The sequence below is a fragment of the Pleurodeles waltl genome, chromosome 7 (genome assembly GCF_031143425.1).
Source record: "Pleurodeles waltl isolate 20211129_DDA chromosome 7, aPleWal1.hap1.20221129, whole genome shotgun sequence".
Taxonomy (NCBI): Eukaryota; Metazoa; Chordata; class Amphibia; order Caudata; family Salamandridae; genus Pleurodeles; species Pleurodeles waltl.
In genome coordinates this window covers 225894124-225917622 of record NC_090446.1, presented here as the reverse complement: position 1 = coordinate 225917622, position 23499 = coordinate 225894124, and the positions used below count along the sequence as shown (strand labels likewise).

Here is a 23499-nt window from a genome sequence, read left to right as displayed (position 1 = left end):
TTTTCTTGATGGAAAAGGGGTATCTCTAGATACTGATATGCTCGGTACCGCTGTGGTACGTTCGTTATTTGGTATGTATGGAATGTATAGGTTGTTGTGTCTTACTCAGGAAAGGTAACCCAGGGCTAGAATGATTCTGTTTAGTAAGCCTCATGAGCTTCCACTATAAATATGACATCCCCACCTTCATCTGTTAAGCCATGGGCTACTAAGTGTTGTGTTAAAGCATGTCTGACATTTTCTGAAATGTCTGTGGCATTAGCCATGTTGAGTAATGGGTGCGGAGGTGGAACGAAAAATGGAGTATTTTTAAGAGTTCAAGTTTGAACAACCTAGTTAGGTGCTCCCTATTTAGCTGAGAAGGATTATCCCCAAGACCACAGATATTTCCATATAATGGTACTTGGGGGGGAGGGGGGTACCTGATGTGTGTGAGACAGAGATTCTCAGGATACCAGTAAATTAGTGCCAAAACACCATTGTTGGCACCATGTCGTTTTTGGACTCTCACTCCTAGGCGAGACTGCTGGTTTATGGATGACAGCACTTTTGTTTGTAGGTGACTAGGCCAATCCTACAACAAGTCGCAACTGTCGGCCCAACCCTCTCGGCTCACAAGCAGGACCTCACCAAAACCCAAACGGTAAAAGGTGATTTCCTGCAGCCTTACCCATGGGGTCTAGATTGTGACATCTCGGGAAAGTCGTGGTGGAACGGATAGTACCCTTTTCTTATGTTAGCAATAATTCTCAGTCACACACAGGCAATGAAGGAGATGCAGGAGAGTTTTCAATAGGTTTATTAAAAGACTGCAATCTACTGTAAAATGCATGATCTGCAATGATTAGGATAATGCATAATATAAGGAGCATGATTGTAAAGATGTGAGTTGTAAATTAAAAGACCCCCAACAGTCTTGCAAACAACATGAAATGTAAAATCACTAGCATAGAGAACCTAATCCTTAACCTAATGGGGGATAGGTATGATAAACCTAATCTACAAGTACCATGTCTATGAGAAGCGCCCCCCAACCCTCGTTACCTTGGAATGAGGTCTAGGTCAGACTCCGTGGGGACTCGAAGGCTGAATTCTGCAGCAGGGTGACTTGCAGCATAGAAGGCGTGGATGGCATCTGGTAGGAATCTCTCTGATAACCTTGTCTGTGTGAGATGTTTTTATACAGATCGTGTTGGCTCCTTCCCCCTGATGCAGGTATGTTCCCAAACAAAAGATAAAGAGACAGACTTGTGGCTGCAGTTATGTAAACAATTCCCACTAAATATACATTATGTTCCTGTCACACATAAGTGGGAAAGGGACATGATGTGAATACCTGCTTACTTCGTTTGATTAGAAGGCTGATAGTGACGCCTTCACAGAGTGGCACTGATAATGTAAATCAAAAAAATTCTCAAACTGTAAACAATCGCAGCCATCTTAAAATAAATAATAAAATAAAAGGGCTAAGACAGAGCAAGCTAAGTAGGTTAAAAGTCACTAGGTGACGAGGAACAGGCCTGCAAGCCAAAGGGCTAAGCTAATCTTCTGCTTCTCAATAAAAAACTAATATGGATTCACCACAGCACTACTCAACTTAAAAATGGCTCTAACTCCTCAGACACTGCCTGGACATTATCCAGACCTTGATGTCCAGCCCCATCCTGAAACACAAGCCAACCAAGACAGAATTTCTATTATTTCTAAGACCAGCAAATATGAACAGTACAAACCTGGTTCAGTGACATGAACTGTAATGGCCTAGTGCCCAAACGTTCACTGAATGCTGTGTCTGTTAGATTCATCGTGAACATCAATCTCATCCTGGAGGTACACATTGCTAAAACACAAAAACAAAGATGGCCTGTTATCAGGTTTCTCTTCTAAAGAAAGTGAAATGGTTTCTTCCTGAAACTGACTTCCGAACTGTTGTTCAAGCCATTGCACTCTAGCATCTGGATGGAGGTAACACCATGCTCTATGGACTTACTGACTCCACACTGGCACCCCTTAAGTGTATCCTACACACCACAGCACATCTCATTCAGATCCTAAAGAACTAGAAATACCATCACATCAAGACCACCATCCTGCTGGAACTCCCTTGGACTCTTTTGCCACCCGCACCAAGTTCAAAACCAGCTGCATCATGTATAGCGCCATCAAGAAAAGCTCTCCTGCTTATCTTGCAGACATGCTCACCATCGCTTGTGAGCCTTGGCACACCCACAGTCAAGGGCTCCGTCAGGCTGCAGACTGAAATTGTTAAAAAATAAATAATAAAAATCCATGCACCCAGGATCTGGAACAGCATGCCTGTATCAGGACTCCCTGGCCCGCTGCTCTAATTTAGAAAAGAGTGGAAGACTCTCTTTAAACACTGCATCACAATATATTAACCGTTCACAACCCAGCTACCTTTCCTATCACTTGTTGACTGTATGCTTGTCATATACACTGAACAGCGATGTTCTGCCGTTTGGCTAGGCTTACATTATAGAAATACCATATAATGTATGCATTGGTATACTTTACATTAAAAATAACTCTCAAATTCTATGACATAAAAACAAATGTTAAAGTAATGCTTTAATTAGGTGAAAATGTAAGTTAAAGCATAACATTTGAAACTCAAAAATAACTCTGAAATTCACAACTCCTAATTTACTGAGCTAACTAGAACTTGTGCCTTCACCATGCCCAGTATTGACTTCAGTGATATAATCTGAACATTTTTCAGTGAATTCATCAGTGAGGTTACTAACATGTAATGAGTGATTCAGTCTGTGGGGTCATAAGCAGAGCATGGTGTGGCACATGGTCTGCAGCTGTGGAGTGCTGGAATCTCTAGTGGCTGGTCCTACGGCTGTAGGAAATGTAGCCTTAAGTGGTTCAAGAAAGATAGTGACACATAGGGGGTGATTCTGAGCTTGGCGGGCGGCGGTAGCCGCCCGCCAAGCGGGAACCGCCAGAAGACCGTACCGCGGTCATTCTGGGTTTCCCACTGGGCTGGCGGGCGACCGCCGAAAGTCCGCCCGCCAGTCCAGCGGGAAACACCCTTCCCACGAGGACGCCGGCTCAGAATTGAGCCGGCGGAGTGGGAAGGTGCGACGGGTGCAGTAGCACCCGTCGCGAATTTCAGTGTCTGCTAGGCAGACACTGAAATTCTTTTTGGGGCCCTCTTACGGGGGCCCCTGCAGTGCCCATGCCATTGGCATGGGCACTGCAGGGGCCCCCAGGGGCCCCGCGGCACCCCCTACCGCCATCCTGTTCCTGGCGGGAGAACCGCCAGGAACAGGATGGCGGTAGGGGGTGTCAGAATCCCCATGGCGGTGGAGCGCGCTCCGCCGCCATGGAGGATTCTCAAGGGCAGCGGAAAGTCGGCGGTACACCGCCGACTTTCCGTTTCTGGCCGCGGCTGAACCGCCGCGGTCAGAATGCCCAGCGGTGCACAGCCAGCCTGTTGGCGGTGCTACCGCGGTCGTTCGCCCTGGCGGTTTTTACCGCCAGGGTTAGAATGACCCCCATAGTATGTTGCTTGAGAATGCTTTATTTTAAAATGTATTGGTTACTGATTTCAGTGGAAGGGGGATGTGTTTTAACATGCAATTCTTGGTCTTTTAATGTGGTGATTCTGACAAAGCCACTAGGCCTGCTTTATTTAAAGTGACACCCTGCTACATTGTAATGTGCTGTCTTGGATAGGTTTTGGGTGCTGTGATTTTTGTGGACAGAAGCCAAAAGAACAGATAATGGATGGAATGCATTCCATCCATCATTTGTGTTTGTCTGCTTCTGTTGTCCTAAGTGCGCCGCAAATGCTCAGACATGGATCCTGGGCTCACTATGCCACTGAATTCAAGCTAGGGTGCGGATGAACTGTGATACCCTGAAACCGGTCTTCAGATGCTTGTTTTTAGTCCAGTGAGGACCTGGCCTGGCAGTAGGGGATAGCCTGTTCCCATGGGGAACAGGGTCAAGACAGATTTGCATATGGCTGGGTCAAGGCTGATTTGCATACGGCTGGGTCCAAATTGGGGTGGCATGATGAGCAAAAGAATTGATGGATTGAACCCAGATCTGTGACTGGGGTGAATGTTTGATTGGTTCCGCATTTCGTGCATCATTTGTGTTTGTGATTTTTGAGGGTCATGACCTATAAGGGGTTAAATATGATTTCAGAATGTCACCCAGAGTATTTTTCACTTACATTGGGTCTACATTTGTAAATTAGAGGATAGTATTGAATAGTGTGCTCTAATAAATGTACTCTACCTGTTTCAAAGAAAAAGCACAGACTGGACAATCATTTATTGAGTAATATTATCGCATGCCAGGGAAAGGTGATTACTAGCCCACACCACCTACCGTGTGTAGACCTTAGACTGCCTGCTTCACGAGTAAAGCACTACAATGGGGTGCTGTTCTGCTTTGCTTCAGACTAAGAGGGAATGGAGCTAAAGAATTCAAGGAACGCAGCACTCTTAGTCTGAGTAATAAATTTATTAAGGCACTTTCCAGGTAACACAAAGATAATAGCATGAGCACTTAATGTGAATTTCAGCAACATACGTGCAACTCTTAAAATAATCACAGCGGTGAAATAATAATATTCAAAGAAAATGCAATACATCAACAATTAATAAAATATATATGCAGCGCCTACGTATTCATCCATACACACAGCAACGCTAGATATAAGAATTAAAAATGCATCACTATGGGGCTTGAATCCAACATCATCCTTTGTCTGCCAACATCAAGCTGTGGAACCCGTGACAACTAAGACAAAAGAGAACAATCCCAAAAGGGATTTACTCTGAGCAGTGCGCACACCCTCAGAGATGAGTTCCTTCTTTCTCTGTGTCAAGCTTCCCCACCTTATATACTTTAAACAAACTTAAGAGGAAGGTTCTAGAAACATTCTCCCCTTCGCGGAAGGTGTGAAATTCATGCGCTGGCCGTCAAGATCAGTGTTGAGAAAACATGCAAGAGACTGGCCAAATCTCACAGTGTATTTCCAAGATGGAGCTGTGACCTGGTCTACCTTAAACATTTTCAGCCTGGTACATCCTTATCAGTATCGCCTCACCAATGTTATGCTCCTTTCCCTGGTGAGAAAAGCAAAAACAGGTTAACAAGCTCTGTGTGGAAAAATACCTGCGCCACCAATGTGATGGCGTTTAAAGCTAAGCTAAGCACAAAACGGAGTCAGTGGTCAAGATGGAGCCAGTGATTAAATATAGTTTGCATTACAGGCGCTTGGTTTCCAGTGGGGGGATAATTGTTGACCTATTACTTGCAGAGGACTTGCACCCTGCACAACTAATATCCTGATTTCCTTACAGATGCTACTACCTATGTATAGAAGGTTATCGCAAGTGTTGGCTAGTATTTAAGCTATTTATTGAAATGTGCAATGGTCATAAAGCAGCTTTGGCAGGTTAATTTATCCATCATATTAAAAAAACTAGCAAAAATCATAAGCGTAGCAAACAGGTATGAGTAAAATTAAAAGGCCATTTGAAGTAGTTGCAGATGGCTGGAGAGGGAATTCTGGTGACCATTTGAAGTACTGCTACTTCATGAAACATTTTCATACTTTTGGAGAGGGACATCTAGCAGAGTTGTGAATATTCTGCCAGCCTCAAGTTTTAAATGATAAAAAGTATGTATATGGACTTTTGATCAAATGTCTATAGCCATTCGTTTTTTTTCTGCTGGTACTGACATTTATTTGCTTCATCCCACCACAGATCACATGATTGGAAAATGGGTAAGCACGGTCCTGGCATAGTTTGTCCTCCCCATAAACAACTAAAACTTACTGTCTGACAGGTGTACTCCAGTTAAAAAGTAGTTTGCTAAGAATAAGGTTGAAGGCAGTTGAATTTACTAGTAACCCCTAATACTGCTATGTCAGTGGGTGTCATCACTGTGAACCAAAGTAATCCAGGCATTTATTGAAAGTACATTATTGACTCATCATAAACCAGCTATGACATGGTTATTAATTGTATAGAGAACAAGCACATATCATTAGAGTGAATAAATTATGTATGCAAATTAATACGTTAAAGGCACACTGCCTCAGCTTTGCGAAGAACATTTCAAGCAGTTTGATGTAACTTGAAATCAACATCTAGTAATGACTTGAAGTACTGCTGAAATGTGAAAGCTTAAACCAGTTACATCTGACTGAAGAGGAACATCTAATAATGTCTTGTGGTCCTGTAGCCTTGCTTAAGTTTTGAGGCAGTTGCTTTAGTTACAGGAGGGACTTCTAGTCAGATCTTGAGTGATTACAGTTGTACTAAAGGCCGACCTATTGCTTGTTGATTTAATTCTTATGGATCAGTGATATTTATCTGTTGAATTCTAATGTGATCTATAACTCATAAGGTTGCATGTGCTTTTTCTATTTAAGGTTTTGCGTCCTGAGAAGCTGTGGTTGTGTGTTCTCTGTACGAGCGATGAAAGAAGTGAAAACAGATGTTTGTCACAAGGTAAGGCATACCATTTTATGGTTATGGTTCTACTGCTAACCCCATAATAAGCCCCATTTTCTCAGTAGAAACGGAACATGGTGGGTACTTCTGAAATTCTGAGTTTTGTGCCCAGTATAGTGGTCAAACCTTGTTTTGTACCAAACAAACAACAGTTAGTTAAGCCTTTTTGATTTAGTGATAGCGTCAAATATGTTTTCTTCTTTTAAAGTTATTCTCTATGCAGTCAAACAAGGGATCTCTCTTCACATGTCTGTTGTGAAGAGGATATGGCCACTAAGCCTTTTCTTAGTTGGCAGACACGGTTTAAGCCAATGAAGGCGTGAGTTCTGTGACTAAGTAGGCTCTCTTAAGCAAATATGCATTGTTTTTTTGAAACCTGAATAACAAGTGTCTGAAAGACTAACCTAATGCTTTTCATAAGTGCTTATTTCATGAAAAGTACAGCTAAATAGGTTTGCCCTTTGTCAGAACCAAAAGATTTGTTCATTTAACTTGACATGTCTTTAATTAAGACTGGTTGCAGTTATCTTATAGTGTTATTACAAGTGTCACAGTGTCCTTTCCTCGGGATTTGCACGCTGCTGAACAAAAGGCCCACCTCCCGGCCCACCTCCCGGCATCACCAACTCAGAAAGCTATTATAGCACAGAGTTATGATGAAGCCAGGCGGGTGAAGGGAATTAGGGTAGGGAACTGCAGGGAGAGAGATCTGAAAAGAAAAAGTTAGAACAAATATGCATATACTCATTCATAGCAGTATAACCCATCAATAGACTCTTGACTAAAGGCGTCTCCGTGATATCAGTTTGAGACCCCTTTTGTGAAGTGAGGGCGAAGCCCCTTCTTTTAATCATGGAAAAAGAACAAACTACAACCTCTGAACCAAGAGATGGCAAGAGCTTTGGACTATGGTCATACTCTGAATATCAATCCTGTAACAACTATGCATTCATAACATAAACGTTTGATCACAGCCTAGAAATTCTCAAAGACTTAAATATGTATCTCACATATTATGCTTTCCAAAAAACAATGAAACTAAAATTTGCTTATCTCCGAAATGCTTTCACATTTACAATTATAGACCTGAAAGTTTTACTCATTGAACTTGAATTGCTTTATTCGTTGGGCAGAAGCGTCTTGTTTATTGTTCATGAAGCGCTTTGATTATTATCCATGAAGCGCTTTGTTCCTTATGCCAGAAAGCACTTTTACTTGTCTTGCTTGAAGCGCTACGCTCGTTATGCTAAGGGGCGCTTTACTCATGTGGCCTAAATCACTTTGATTGTTGTGCCAAGGGCGTTTTACTCATGTGGACTGAACCGCTTTGATTGCCGTGCCAAGAGCGCTTTACTTATGTGGAATGAAGCGCTTTGATTGCCGTGCCAAGGGCGCTTTACTCATGTGGAGTGAAGTGCTTTGATTGCTGTGCCAAGGGCGCTTTACTCGTGTGGACTGCAGCGCTTTGATTTCCGTGCCAAGGGCGCCTTACTCGTGTGGACTGAAGCACTTTGATTGCCGTGCCAAGGGCGCTTTACTTATGTGGACTGAAGCGCTTTGATTGCAGTGCCATGGGTGCCTTACTCATGTGGACTGAAGCGCTTTGATGGCCGTGCCAAGGGTGCTTTACTTCTGTGCTCCGAAGCGCTTTGATCATCGCGCCAAGGCTGCTTTACTCTCAAAACTGAAAACGCTTTGCTTGTTGTGCTAAAGGGCGCTTTACCTTTGGAAGTAACAACTCCCTTCAAGATTGGACTCATCAAGACCTTACCACTACGAGTACGACCTACTCGTATCTGGATTCACCATAGAAACAAGGATACTCCGATTTGCTGTCAATCTGCCCTGCAGGAAATCTGCTCTTCTTCAGAGGAACCCCCACAAGGTCTGACGAAGCCTTCAAAATAGTGAGCCATGTGCTTGGGTGTGGTTGGGGTCTATAGGCCTGCCACACCCCAAGGTGGCCACTGCCTCTAAAAACCTGGGAATTGTAGTCCCTTCTTAGAATAGCACTGATAAGTGCATCTTGTCCAACAATGTCCTGACCCTGCAGCTACATGAGCTTTACCACAGGGCAGGCGATGCTGATGACCACTTTTAGAACAGGAAGGGATGACAAGTGGTGCGCATGAAGCGCTGCAAATACGCGCAGCGGAGTTTCGGGCAGGACCTGGACCGCGCATATCCTTATTCCTGACAACAAGCGTGTGGGACAGTCTAGGAATTTTAATGTTAATTCACTTTGTCAAGAATTTGTATTGAAAACATAATTTTATGCATACTTCAATGCAATAATATTTACCTTTTTTACTTACTTACATGTATCTTGTAGGTGCGTCTGTAATTATTATTGATAACATGTTGGAAGGAAATGTGTATTAGCTAAAAAAACAAACAGATGAAATAATATAAGAAACAACTTTTTTTTTCTTCTTTTTCTTCTTCTCTGCAAATGTCACTTCCTTGTGGGTGGTCTTGAAATATTTCCCTCTGTTCCAGAACATTTGTTCCTTACTTAAAGTAAGGAGTGTCAGTTTACGCTTCACAGTCAAATTTCTGATAGTAACAGCTTCTCCAGTGCCGGATACCTCTTCAGATCATATGCTGGAAATACCAGTTTCCTCCAGGGTTGGATACTTCTTTAGAGTAGTATGTTGGGAACACCTTACAAGGGCTTGTCCAGGGTCGGATACTACTTTAGGTCATATGCTGGGAATATTTTACATTTCTGAGGGATAAATCCTCCTTGCTGATTTTGAGGAACTGATCCAGACATCTGCACCTGTGGACAATACATCTTTCATTTGATATAATGCTATTTATATGAGTCACCCATATCCACTCCGTTTTTGACAGGAGATGCGCTTGTATGTGTCTGTAAACCTATGCTGTTTTATATGTGAGTTATTGTGGTCTTCAGAACTAAATCAATATTCTAATCCACCAAGAGTAGACTCTTGATTGGCTGTACCACATCTGCTCATGAAATGGTCACGAAAGTGGCATGTGAATGGGACAAAGGCATTGCATAGAACCTAAACTGCACATATACTAGGTTTGAAGTGCATACATTTTATGAACTAGTGTGCTTTTGTTATCCTTTTTGAGTTCTTTTTAGAGCACAAAAATCTTATGACAAAATTCCGCCTCATATAGTTTACCTAAGCTTGTCCTCCCTTAAAGCAATGTTGGAGAGACACTTTTTTCAGTTCAGATTGAAGAATGTTTTGCAGTTTTATTGGCCTGTATAATAAGTGTCAATTTTACTTTGATCGGTGATCCTACAGTACACTTTTCATTAATGTAATATTTAGTGATGTGCCATGGCTTGGCTAGAACTGGCATGTAATGTGTATTTTTCTTTTAAAATTTGCAACTGGTAGTTGGTGGCTAGCCAAATTTTGCATTCCTTTCCAAGTTAACTTGTAATCGCTTTCCTTTCGAATAGAGCAAGAGGTCTTAAAGCAAGAGATCTTGCTTTGTCAATAAATAATCTAAAAACAAATCTTTAAGTGCTAGTTAGCCGAAGTCTATGTTGTATGCTCTTCCCTTTCATAAAGGGCTCCCAGAAATCTATTTTCATATCGGATTACTCTTATGTGCTATGGCTGGGCGTGGTACTAGTAATTCTAGACATGGTGATGGGTTGGAAAAGGAACTCTGGGAGAGCCAGTGCCTACGTTGTTAAAGAATAAGTGCATTGGTCCTATGTATCCTAGGCTGTTGATACACATGCCTTGCATCCTTCTATTATTTAGTGTTGGGTCCGGATGTGTGCATGATGTTTTGCTTCGAATAAGTCTTCCTAGTCACGAGGTACAGAGACTCCTCCTCTTGGTGATAATGCACATGAACATCGACTCCATTGTTAGAATGTTTTCTTTCCACTGTTGGGTTCCGACGTGTGTACCTGCGCTCCGTTTCAACACTGTCACGGTTCTCCTTTCGCTTTGTGTAACACTATCTCCTATGTCTGCATTGTTTTAATCACTTTTTTCATTCTGCACACTGAGCTGATTCGCTTTGACCATGGCCCTCTACAGGGCCTTACCGTTGGGGCTCTTCTTTGGTGTTCATCACATTCTTCAGAGAATGCACTGCTGGTGATGCAGCGGACACCATTCAGATACTGCCTGCGCTGGCACACTAAATATCCCCGGACCGATCAACACCTGGTCTATAATCTGTGTTTGACACCTGAGCCCAGGGAAGTGCATTGCGACACCTGCCGTTCCTTCTGCTCAAAGAATACCCTTTGAGACTGTCAAACACGTCAGGCAAGATTCCTTCATGCCAGTGGAGCCCACATTCCATAGCCTCCAAGAGCAACTGGATGCCAAGCAAAAACATCCACATCCAGTCTCACACTGGATCTATCCTTGCCAGATCTTGGGCTCTGATTCCGCCACCACTAAAAAGACCTCTGTCTTTCCAGGAGGCTGTGGACTTATCGGTACTAACAAAACACCAGGAAAAGCCTGACCACGCCACCAGCCCATTGCCTGACAGCTACTCTCAACATCTCCACCACCATCAGCTTCATCTTCTCCACCACACTTTATGGAAGACCTACTAGACTTTTCACCGCAGGGGTCACCACAATATCATACAGCTGGCCAGAATGGGGGACAAGACAGGTTTGGGACACCATCAGATGTCGACCCCTGGGATACTTATGACGTCGACCCTCCTGGGGTCACAGACCTGGATCTATATCCCGCTTATCCCTCCCCTCCTCATGTCTCAACATCATATCAGGATCTTATAGGTTCCTCTGCTGCATTTCTCGTCGCAAAACTCCATAAAGAGCCTTTAGAAGAGGACTTCCTCTTTGAAACACTTTCTACTACTCATGGGGCCACAGGGTATTTTGCTATGCTAAAGGGCATGTTACAACACACAGATGACATCTTTAAAAACTACTTTAGGGCTAAGGTTATTACTTGTCCCCAATGGCAAGCCTATACCAAATACATCAATATGTTGTGCCTTTGATGCTGCTGATACTGCAGATAGGGGTACCAACACCAGCATCTTGCTCATGCGAGATGCATGTCTGTGGATTTTTTGTTTCAAACCGGAGGTACAACAAAATGTCTTCAATATGCCTTTTGAGAAGGAACATCTCTTCGGTCCACAGATAGATCAAACACAAAAAAAAGAAAAAATACTACAGAAATGGCAGAAGCATGGCTCCTTTCACCACCCAAACTATCGTGGAGGTTCCAAGGCAACCTCTTCTGATGGCTCCATCTCCTACTCCTGTAATCATGGCCAAAAAGTTACTTCTGAGGCTTCTATAGATGAACAATGCCAAAGGCAGAGGCAAAGGTGCTTCCCCACACGGAACAACACCCACCACCAAGCAATGACTTCCCTCTTCTAACCCCTGATCATATAATACCTTTCGGAGGGCAGTTATAGTTTTTTTGTTTTTTTGTTTACCCACATGGCTAATAAATGCATCAGCCCAGTGGGTGTTGGACATTATCAAATATTGCTGTTGTCTGGGGCTCATTACCATGCCTCCCAACATTCCACCTCATACTCGCAGGCTATTGCTGAAACATCAAGCATTGCTCAAACAGGAAGCCCAAGCTCTTCTTTTAAAAGGAGCTATAGAACCTGTCCCTCTACATCATCAGGGTTTAGGGGTATGCTCTCTATACTTTCTAATATCCAAAAAGACCTTGTTGTTTCGATCAATTCTAGACCTCAGGCCCCTAAACTATTACATAGGGTTAGAGCACTTCCACATGGTCAACTTACAAGACGTGCTCCCACTTCTCCAACAAGGTGACTTTGAGAGAGAGAGGATGTGGCGTAACGGCCTGAGCTGCCGACTTTGGAGCTGGGGGAACCAGGTTTGAGTCTCTCGGCCGGCTCAATATCCTGTGATTCTGGGCAACTCACTTAATCTCCCTATGCCTACAATTGGGGGCCTTGAGACCCTTATGGGTAATTTGCTGAACTGTACAAATCCTGGATTTATGCTACAGTAGGCCTAAAGGATGCCTATTTTTACTAACCAATACACCCAGCACATCTCAAATATCTCAGGTATGTGATTGGCGGCAAACATTATCAGTTCAAAGTCTTCCCTTTCAGGGTGAATACTGCACTCCGGGGTATTCACCAAATGCCTATTGATGTTAGCAGCCCATCTATAGAGACAAAAAGTTCCCATATTTCCATATCTGGATGTTTGGCTTATCAAAGCCAACACTCATCAACAGTGTCAACAACACACTCAAGTTGCAGTAGATCTGCTCTATCGGTTAGGGTTCATCATCAGTATCACAAAATCTCACCTTCAACCTCTGCTGGTTTAACTGTACCTAAGGGCTATTCTAAACACACAATAGGATTAGCCTATCCTATCCCAGTCCTGCAAGAATTTAGAGTTTCTAAGCGTTGTTCCCCCATTTTCAGGCATATCAATAACTCACAGTGAGGATACTCGTGCTTCTCCTAGATATGATGGCCTCCTTCATTGCCATAAGTACCCCATGCACGACTCCACATGTCTATTGCAGGAATGCGTAGCTCGACATTGGTCTCTGTCACAGGGTCTGTTAGAAGGTCTAGGGTTGATAGACCACCACACTCATCACTCTCTGTAGAGGTGGAACACCAACAACCTTCTACGGGGGCAGCAGAGACAATTTGTAGATTGGGCTCTACATCACATATTTACCTGTTAGCTGAATACCTTCCCAGGAACAGACAACAATTTTGCAGTCCTCCTCAGCAGGATGCAGTAACAAGACAACAAGTGAGAGTGCTAACCCCATGTTCTCCTTCTATTCTTTCAGCTATGGGGGTCTCTTTGCAACTACAGAAAACGCCAAATGTCGAAACCTCACATCCACATTACCACACCCACTATCCAAGGGAAATGCACTATGGATGAGTTGGTCATGGATATTTGCCTAAGCTTTTTTCCCTCTCCTTCCATTTCTGTTTCAGAAGCTCAGTCAAACATCCCTCACACTAATATTAATGGTTCCCACATGGGCCTGTCAGCCCTGGTTCACAACATTACTGGACCTCTTTGTAGTCCCCCATGAGAAGCTCCCCAAAAAGGCTGGACTTTCTCACTCAGAACCAAGACTCTCAAACTGGCAATTCGACTCCTAAAGTCCTAGAATTTGGTTACAATGATCTCCCACCAGAATGTATGGCCATCCTTAGGAAGCTTGTAGGCCTACCACTCAGGAATGCAACATGGCTAAATCAATCAGTCATGATTTATAAAGCGTGGCTAGTCATTTAATAGGGTATCCTGGCGCTTGCAGGTCCTGGAGGCTTATTAGAACAGCCAGGTCTTGAGGGCCATTCTGAATTCTGGAAGTGAGGTGATGGTCTGGGGGTGAATGGGGAGGCTGTTCCAGGTTTTTGCTGCAATGTGAGAGAAGGAGCTTCCTACACTTCTGCTCCAGTAGATACTAGGTGTATGGGCCAGTAATAGGGAGGCAGAGCGTAGTCTTCTCGACAGTTGGTGGAAGGTCAGGTGGGTCCTTGGTTGTGTTGAGTCTTGTGTGCGTGGGTCAGCAGCTTGAATTGGCATTTGTTCTCTGGGGGAAGCCAGTGAAAATTTGCCTGCGGGTGAGTGTGATGTTGGTTCGACAGGATAGGCTGAGGATGAATCTGGCTGCGGAAACAAGCGGAGTAGACGGTGTTGATCTGTGATTTAATGGGGAGCTTGTTGTCAGGGGTGGTTCTGAGGTTTCTGGCGTGATCGGTGGAGTAGGTTTGGGTCCTAGGTCTGATGGCCACAAGGAGTCATCCCAAGTTTGGCTTCTGTGGCCAAAGATCAGTAGATCCGCCTTGTCTGTGTTCAGCTGCAGATAGTTGTTCTTCATCCAGTCAGCGATAATTGCCATGCATCTGTGGAAGTTGGTTCTGGTGGTGGTGTCATCGGTGAGTGAGATAATGAGTTGGGTGTCATGTGCATAGGACATGAAAATGGATTGTTTGTTAATTGTCATTCAAAACAAATTGATCCTTACAATGTCACTGTACAGAAAATTGTCCGTTACTTGCTTTATTTACATCTCTCTGGGCTGTCATTCACTTCTCCAAGGTTACAGCTCACTGTATTAGCTGCCTATCTACAAAATAGGCAACACATGTCTTCATTCAAAATATCAGTTGTTAAAGCGTTCATGGAGGGGCTTAAGAGAGTAATTCCACCATGGGTTCCATCTGCAACTTTATGGAATCTTAACATTGTGCTTACAGGATTCATGGGCCCTACATTTAGCCCCTGCATACCTGCCCCCTTCATAATCTCTCTTGGAATGTGGCATTTTTAATTTCTGCTACCTCACTTAGATGTGCTAGTGCGCCCAAGGCATTACCCTTGGAAGAAACTTTCTTCCAGCTCCATAGAGACAGGGTGGGCCTCCGTGCCCTCTTTAAATTCCTACCAAAAGTTGACTCTAACTTTCACCTCAATCAGTCGAGTTGCTGTTTTTTTTTACTCAGTCAGAATCAGTTGCATCAAGGGCTTTTGACACATTAAATGTCAAAATAGCCCTTATGTTCTACATGGATAGAACCCAGACTTTCAGAAACACTAAACAACTATTTGTTGCTTTTTCACCACCTCATAAACGAAAGCCTATATCCAAATCAGGTATCACCAGATAGAATTTTAAGTGCATTCACACATGTTATTCTAAAGCCAAAAGAGCTCTACCTACACCTCCTAGAGCACACACTACTAGGAAGAAAGGAGCATCTATGGCTTTCCTAGGAAGCATTCCAATAGCTGACATATACAAAGCAGCTGCATGGTCTACTCCAGTGGTTTCCAACCATGGGTCCGCAGCCCTCCAGGGGTTCGTGTCACATTCCCAGGTAGTCTGCATGACTTGCCAGCAGGAAGGCACTTCTCCAGCTGGGGCATCTGACAGAAAAGAGTGTTTTTATATGTATTGCTTCCTTTGTGCTGCAGCTTCAAGAGCACTGCAAAGTTCTTTGTACATCCAGCATTGTTCAGGCAATAATAAGTGTCAAGATAACTGGTGATTAATTTACCTGCTGGAGAGCGATGGGAGTTTTGGCTAGTGGCAGTTTTGACTCATCTAAGGTAGCACAGATGGTTAATATGCCTGCTGCAAACAATGTGTATTATGCAAAGAATAGTATTTTATATGCATAGCACAGTGGGTTACTGCTTTTGTAACCAGAGATATTTTTGTTACTGGAGGGTTCATAAATTACAATTGTAATCCTAATACAGTGAGCCATAAACTGCCATCAAAGAGCTGCATGCAAACTGCATGGCACAAGTGATAGTTATGTTTTTTCCTAGTCTTTCATTTTCCTTATGCTGCTAAAAAAGGATGCCTTGCATAGAAATACATTAGAACTAACATCAACTCTAAGCACAGTGTTATGTTCTGAATTCTGAGTTTTTGCTTGTCCAGACCAAGCACTCTTAGAAAATGCCTACTAGTGTGGATGACGTGAACCTTACACCTTGTAGTCCCCTGTAAAGTGCTCCGACACCCAACAGTGGCATGAGAGGTGCTATAAAACAAATGAATTACAGGTGACGGAGAAGTTATAAAGAGAAGGGAGGCCCTTATGATTTTACTTCCTTTCCCCACCACATATTTATGTGAAAAAGCTTTTTCAGATCTTATGTACCTATAAAAAAAAATTACAAAAGGAATCACTTGGGAAATGTAGAATCTGACCTGAGGATTGGGCTTTCCTAAATGAAACCAAACATTGGAAAGTTGGTTGCCGAGATGCAGCGCCAACCCTTCCCATTAAAGGTTTTTTCAATATAAAATAATTATATCTTTAATAATTTGAGTAATTGTTTGGTATGTACTTCTTTGTGTTTTTTTTGCTAATTACAATTTTAATGTTTGAAATTTAGGGCCAGATGTAGCAAAGGTTTTTACCCATTCTGTGTCTATGGGGAAAATGTGTTCATACATATGGCCCTTAAATCTTTCAAATTGCTTGGGTGTCCCCGTCTTCCAGTAATGATTAGTAGGGGTTCCTCAGAGTCAATGGGTTGGGAACCACTGGTCTAAACCACACACTTTCACCAAACAGTACTGTGTGTAAGTTCTAGCACTCCAACAAGCTCATGTAGGTCAGGCAGTGGTGCATACATTTTTCCAAACAGCGTTAATACCCACGGGTTAGCCATCGCTTTTGAGGAGGACTGCTTTACAATCCATGCAAAGCATGTGTATCTAAAACCACACGTACCTCGAACAGAAAATGTTTCTTACCCTGTAAGCATCTGTTCATGGCATATATTGATGTAGATTCACATGTGCACACCTTCCACCTTGAACACCTGTTGCATTACTTTGTATACACATGGACATTGCTTTACTTGCACTCACTTTACAGTCCATTCTCACCTGCCCGCGAGAAAACAATCTAACAATGGAGATGATGCACATGCTCATTATCACCAAGAGGAGTCACTCTACCTTGTGACTTGAAGACGTATTTGAAAAAAACACAACTCGTACACATCCGGATCCAACACTAGATGGTAGGAGTAGGCAAATCAAAGGGCAGATTGTGCAATATCAAGACTTTGCAGTCTTGATTCCACTTCATGCCGCTTTAATCCACCACCAGACACTCTCAGCGCCTTTATCTCAGTTATACAGGCTGTCACCCCTGCCTTATCCCCTTTTCAATATTTTTCCATCTTGATCTTCCTCTTGTAAGTGCTGGACCCTCAAAAATGAATGCAGATCAGCCCAACCTATAACCCCCAGCCCAATTTAAGCACTGGGGAGAGGCAGCGGGCATTAACCACAGAGTTCATGTGGCTTATTGGCCACTTTGCACGGACAACTTTTCACATTTACATTTTTAACCTTAAAGATATTTTGAGTAATTTTGCCTTGTTTGCTCATTTTACCTTTAAATTGCTGTATTTATTTTGAGGTTGAACGCACAAGCGCTTTGACCTGTTGTAAGTATTGTAAGCTTTTAACCACGCCCACCACACACACATCTCTTTCACTCGTTCGTGGGTTGGCCTTTCAAAATCCTTTATCATTGGTAAATGCTTTACATTTGTCCCTCCTTGGGGCGGTTTTGTTACAGCCTTGCAGACTGCCCTTGTTAAATGGATAATTGCACGATTGCCAATACATTTGACTGTAAGCAAACTTCTTTTTCTTTTGGTGTCTCTCCTTTGGGCTCATGCTCATGGCGGCCATGGTGCTTTGATTCTGCTCACTTATGTCAGCTGTTTTACTTTTCATTTTAACTTTAAGTGGCAAAAGTCCAGCTAGGAATTTACAACACCAACTGCTCCAACTCTAGCAAATGCGAGACCCATTACATTGTAAATACTTGTTTTAACTTATTGCATCAGAAATTCAAAGACTTCACTGGACGCACTTATCCACAGAGCTGAACAACTGTCAGACATTGCTGCAGTCCTGGTGTTTGTTGTTCAACTGCAGTAGAATTTTTCAATAGGTTTCAGTACATTCTATTAGAGAACAACAAAAATTAGATTCAGCATTATTAATGTTTTATATTGTTTCTGGCCATGTTAAACCTTTTGTGTGTGTCTAAGCGAAACTTGCACGTTTGCTGCATATGCAAAGTTTGCTCTACTCTCTGTCTAGTATCAAATGTATACGTGATAGTGGCTTTCTCTTCTGAAGTCTGTGCCTGTGGACACAGAAACCTCTAGTTCTGCTTGAAGATGTCAGAAGTTTGATAATAGCAATTACATTTAATACAATATTTATGTTAATGGGCACTTATATAGTGCAGTGTTTATAAATTATTTGAGTTTGTGTAACCTTCGGTTTGCTGTAGTTATTCACCAAGCAGAGTGACCCATCATGAGGTTTGGCTCCAGAGTGACCCATCGTGAGGTTTGGCTCTTGATCACATTGGTATGGGTGTGTTGTTTGGTTTGGGCTGTGCTCACAGCGGTGTTTCTTAAAGTGGGGTGTGTCTTGACGACTTCCACCCTAATTTCTCTGAATATCGAGTGTGTAGTAGGTTGTCTTTCCATGGTAGTTTGCAGTGGGGGTTCAGATCTTGAGGCCCTCTGCCTAATATGTTGCATCTTCACATTGGGGCATTGGGTCTATTGGTCCTGTTCTCCATTTAACAAACCTAGGTCTTTATATTGCAGTTTCTGAATCTTCTGTTTCACATCTGTGCTCTATTGTTCTTGATCTGAGTTCTAACGGAAAGAACATGCATGGTTATTTTTCCCTGTCATCTAGTATTTGGAACAGGACTTTCCATATCTTGTTGTCTGTTTCACCATGTATTGTTGTTTAAGATATCTCTGCCCAGCGTCAGTTAGTTGTGAGGTACTTCTGGTCCGTGTCCCCTCAACCCATGTTTCCTTTATCCCTTGTGTTCCCTGACCAACCAGAGATGTCTTTTGTCAGCTATCATGTCTAAAGTTCCACTGTTCCTTTTCCCTGGTCTCAGTACACAGAAGACAGTAACATAACTTGTGTATTTGTATAGCACATGTTCATACCTTAGGAAATATTAGCATTGAATAATAGGTGTTTATTGTTACCCACTCAATGATAGCCATTTCCTTGACCTCAGAGGGATGAACGGCTGAGTTCACTAGCTAGGATTTGAGTCTGTGACCATGAGGTCAAACAAAGACTCCCACAGCTGCTGCATTAGTCCACTGTCAGATCAGTTAGAGAGAATAACCGGACAAGATATCTCAGTGTAGCAAGGCATAGCTTTGCTTCCCGGATCCAATGCGAAATAGCTCAGCTGACTGCCACAGGTGAGAGGTAACTTTAATATCTCAGACAGTTGAAGAATAGCTTTACTGACTGCACTGTACACTCTATCAGCCAGACAAACCAGGGATTCATCTGCCAAAGGTAAGCAATAGCTCATCGATCTTCAACATGATGAATAGCTATGCTGACTGTAGAGGGTGAGTGGCTCGGAATGCTGCTGAGGACCCTGAGCCTCGACCGGTAAAGAGAGAACCAAGAGCAGAGGACTGGACGCACGTCAAGAGAGGAGAAGCAGCCCGCCGCTTGATGGCGAAAAGGAAGGACCAGGTTGTTTGCTGCCGATTGTCTGAACATAGCTGATCGGGGCCATCGCTTGTGCAGCAGCAGGAGGAGGAGCAACCCCCGGCTGCAACCTCAGGGCCCCCCCCCCCCCCTTACACTGACTGGGAACGGAGGAGACGAGTGAGGCTCAGGCAGTTCCAGAATACTGCTGACAGGGTCTCGCCACACCTAACAGGAGACCCAGTCACCACTCACGACGTTGGCCCAGAAGGACATGGAATCAGTTACCAAAGGGGACGCAGCTTGTCAATCTTGACCCCAGGCCTGGTGGGGCAGAGGGAGGACCTGAGCAGCCAAGCGCAAGCATACACCCTGCGGCGGATGGGAGGATGACCCTGGCACCATAGCGGCATATCACTGCTCTTTCCTGGAGGAGGGGAGCGCCTGGGCACCGGAAAGCACCGGAACCCCGGCTTCCTTCACACGCATAGGTGGGAGAGTGAGGGAACAGTAGACCATGAGAACCGCTCGCACTAAAAAAAGACAGGAGCCTGAAAGACATGTTGGCGAAAAACTCTGGAGGGTCTGTGGACGATTGTCCTCCACCAGGAAGCCAGGAGACACCGACTGAAGAGGTGGAAAGCCAAGTGACAAGCTCTTTCATGGAGGAGCTATTTGCCTCAGGCGGTCAAACTGTATCTTTCTCAAGAATTTAAGTCACGCACCAGGAGGTCACTGCCCTCGGAGAACAGGTATCTGACCTAGAGACTCAAGAGATGAGCAGAGGGGAGGAGCTCGAGCAGCTTCAACAAGAAGTAATCCGCTTACAGGAACAGCAAATACACCGCCAAGCACACACACAGGAACTGGAAAACAGGTCTACATGCAACAGCATACGAATAAGGGGTGCCCCGACTGCAGCAGAGGAGGATGATGTCACAGACTATGTGCAAGCATTTTCACCCAGATACTGGAATCCTCTACGGACACACCCATTCAGCTGGACCGATTACTTAGGGCGGGCTTCTCACGTTCTGGGACTCAGCGTCCTGCAAATATTCTGGCTTGTGTCCACGATTTTCAGGTCTAAAAACTAATCTTACAGAAAGCTGGAGAATAACCCCTGTTATGGATGTACACTACTGCTTTATCAAGTCCTCTTGGTGCTGACCTTGCAAAAATGAAAAGACTTTCGTCCTCGAGTCATCAATTTCACCTCATCTTCCGATGGGACAAGGAAGTTGCACCAACTCCGCTGTGTGCAGTGCACACCAACCTTGTCCAGGACACAGCATCCCGATTCAGATACCATTGCCCAAGAAAGACGGGCCGGGCCGGGCCGTCCTGGAGACTTTATCAGGGGGGCAAGATAAATGACTCATGATGCAAGCCAGCAAGAGCCTTTGCTCAAAATAGGAAGAGACCGGATCCACGGGGTGGCAACAGACAGGGGGAGGCCTTTACAGCTACACTAGATACAGGAGAAGAAGGACTGGTGGCCGGCCACGGATGTCCACAAACAAGTTTCCTTTGGGAAGCCTATGGCTCGGCCTAGAGCTGTTGTCAAACCAAAGACAAAATGTTTGAAGTTGTTTTGTTGGGGGGTTTCATGGGTGAAAGTACACAAAGTGCACCTTGAGATATTTCACAGAGGCTGCCACTCCAAGGTATTGGAGGGTGCTATAGCCAGGCCAGAGAGAACGCTTCAATATCTAACAAAGAGAGACATTCCGATAGCAGATACTAAGATTAAACACTTCACATGATGTCCTAAGGATACGTACTCTCAGTGTAAAACGGTTAAGTAGCCTGGTAAAAAGGCTGGCTAGCCTGACATATCTGGAGCAGTCAATGGCGGATATCTGCCTCCATCAGGAGACACACTTAGTAGCGTGGGATAGGCACCACATGAAATCCTGCTCCTTTTCACACCAAATCCTTTCTTCGGCACCAACCAAGACTGCAGAAGTGGCTGTATTGATCTACTGCTCATATAAAGGAAAGATAGGCCCCAAACACTAAGAAATCAAGGGTAGATCCCTGGGGGGGCGGGGGGGGCATTCCTTTATCCTGGGCACCATCTACTCTACGGCCCTAACGAGAGGCAAGAGCGCTTCTTCTCCAGGCAGTGGGTAAAGTGATGACAACAGGGGACAGATTGGTACTCCTGGGGGGTGGAAGGGGAGGGCATCAATACGGTCTTCTATAATGCGAAAGACCGCTCAGCTCTGCCCATGGAAGGCACTGGAGAATTGTCCAAAGAGGGTGTCCAGTGGTTATGCGAGCTGGGGTTGTAGGATATTTGGAGGGAGCTTCACCCCGAAACTAGGGACTATAACTTCCTCTCACAACCCACGAATCATACGTGTGTGGCTAGCCTACATTTTAGCGATGAGGGAGGTACAACGTTTGGTTACTCCCCCAGAGAGAGAACCGCGGTCCCCGTCGGACCACTCCTCTGTATTAACAGACTTAGCTCTGCCTCCCACAAGACATGCATATCAACCATGGCACATGTGTTACAGTCACAGTCTATTACACAAGCCTGAAGTGATGTAGCAGATAACTAAGGCGATCCGAAACTTCCTCAACACCAGTGACACAGCAGATGTCCCCATTTCACTTTCGTGGGACACTTTCAAGGCGGTGATAGGAGTGGATTTCATAGCTATATCAGTAACAGATAATAAAATGAGTGAAGAGCAGTGAGAAACCCTGCAACAAAAGATCAGGGAGCTGGAGCGAATTCATCATCAGACTGGAGCTCCCAGAGTGTGTCGGCATTTAGAGGCAGCAAGAAAACAATTAGCAAGCCAGGACATAGATAAAGTCGAACACTCATTATTGCGTCTTTAACATGTTTATATACAGGGGGGCCAATAAATGCTGGTGGTTGTTGGCCAACAGATTACGAACCCAAAGACAGGCTGCTAGGGTAGACTCCTTGGTGTCTGCAACAGGGGATGAAGTCACTGAGGATGAATCAATAGCCTTGGAATTCTGGGATGCAACTGTATTATGCCCAAACTATACCGACGGAAGCCCTGGAGGCTTATTTGAGGGATGCACATACATCCAGGCTTAACACAGATCAAGCAGAGAAATTAGACTGTTCCAGCCGGAATGAGGAAGTGATAACTGTGTGAAAGCAAGGCAGCAGTTCCATAAATCACTAGATCTGGCTGGCTTTCCATTACTGTTCTAGAAAACCTTTTACTCAACATTGGCCCAACTATTGACATGAATATCTAATTCCGTCACCGGTAACACCATTCCACCCCCCTTCCAATGAGAGAAGACTTGATGATTGTGATCTACAAGACTGGAAGCATTGTGGGTCCTGTAGACCCATCTCCCTCCTCAGCATAGATTCTAAGCTTTTCACAAGCGTTCTGGCTTCCTGACTGAACCCACTCCTCCTTGGACTGATAGCCCCAGATCATACAGGATTTATCTCAAACAGGCAGTGCAGTGATAATACTAAATTAATTCTCCACATCGACAAGACCTCATGTTTGAAACGCAACATCATGCTTTTGGCTTCGACACTGAAAAGGCATTTGTTCGGGTCCACTGGCCTTATTTGGAAGCAACACTTAAGCATTGGGGGTCAGGGAGTGCTTCTGCACATGGATTCTCATCAATATGGCCCTGCTAAAGTGACAGTCCGAGTTAATGGCAGTACATCCCCCCATGTGCAGTGGGATGAGGCAAGGGTGTCCTTTGTCACCCATGTTGTTTGTGTTATTTGTGGGGCCTTTCGCTCAGAGAGTATGTGGTGACCCAAATATCACCGGGGTCCAGTTCAGAAGGGATGATCATACCATCAGCCTCTACGCGGATGATGTCAGAGAAACATTGGACAACCCCCTCAGCCCAGCCCAGTCCCGGCCTTCTTTACTGAAGTGGACACATTTGGGGCAGCAGAGGGCTTTCGTATTCATGTCTGGAAATCACAAGCTCTAAAC

General features: G+C 44.2%; 1 protein-coding gene across 2 annotated transcripts in view; it reads left to right on the top strand.

Annotated features, from left to right (window-relative positions):
- Nucleotides 1–23499, top strand: part of RTF2 (replication termination factor 2) — a 349973-nt gene that overhangs the window by 36857 nt on the left and 289617 nt on the right. For both annotated transcript variants that reach the window (XM_069243603.1, XM_069243601.1), the window contains exon 5: nt 6428–6506. In XM_069243603.1, the coding sequence (XP_069099704.1) occupies nt 6428–6506 (79 nt within the window). The remainder of the gene's footprint in view (nt 1–6427; nt 6507–23499) is intronic.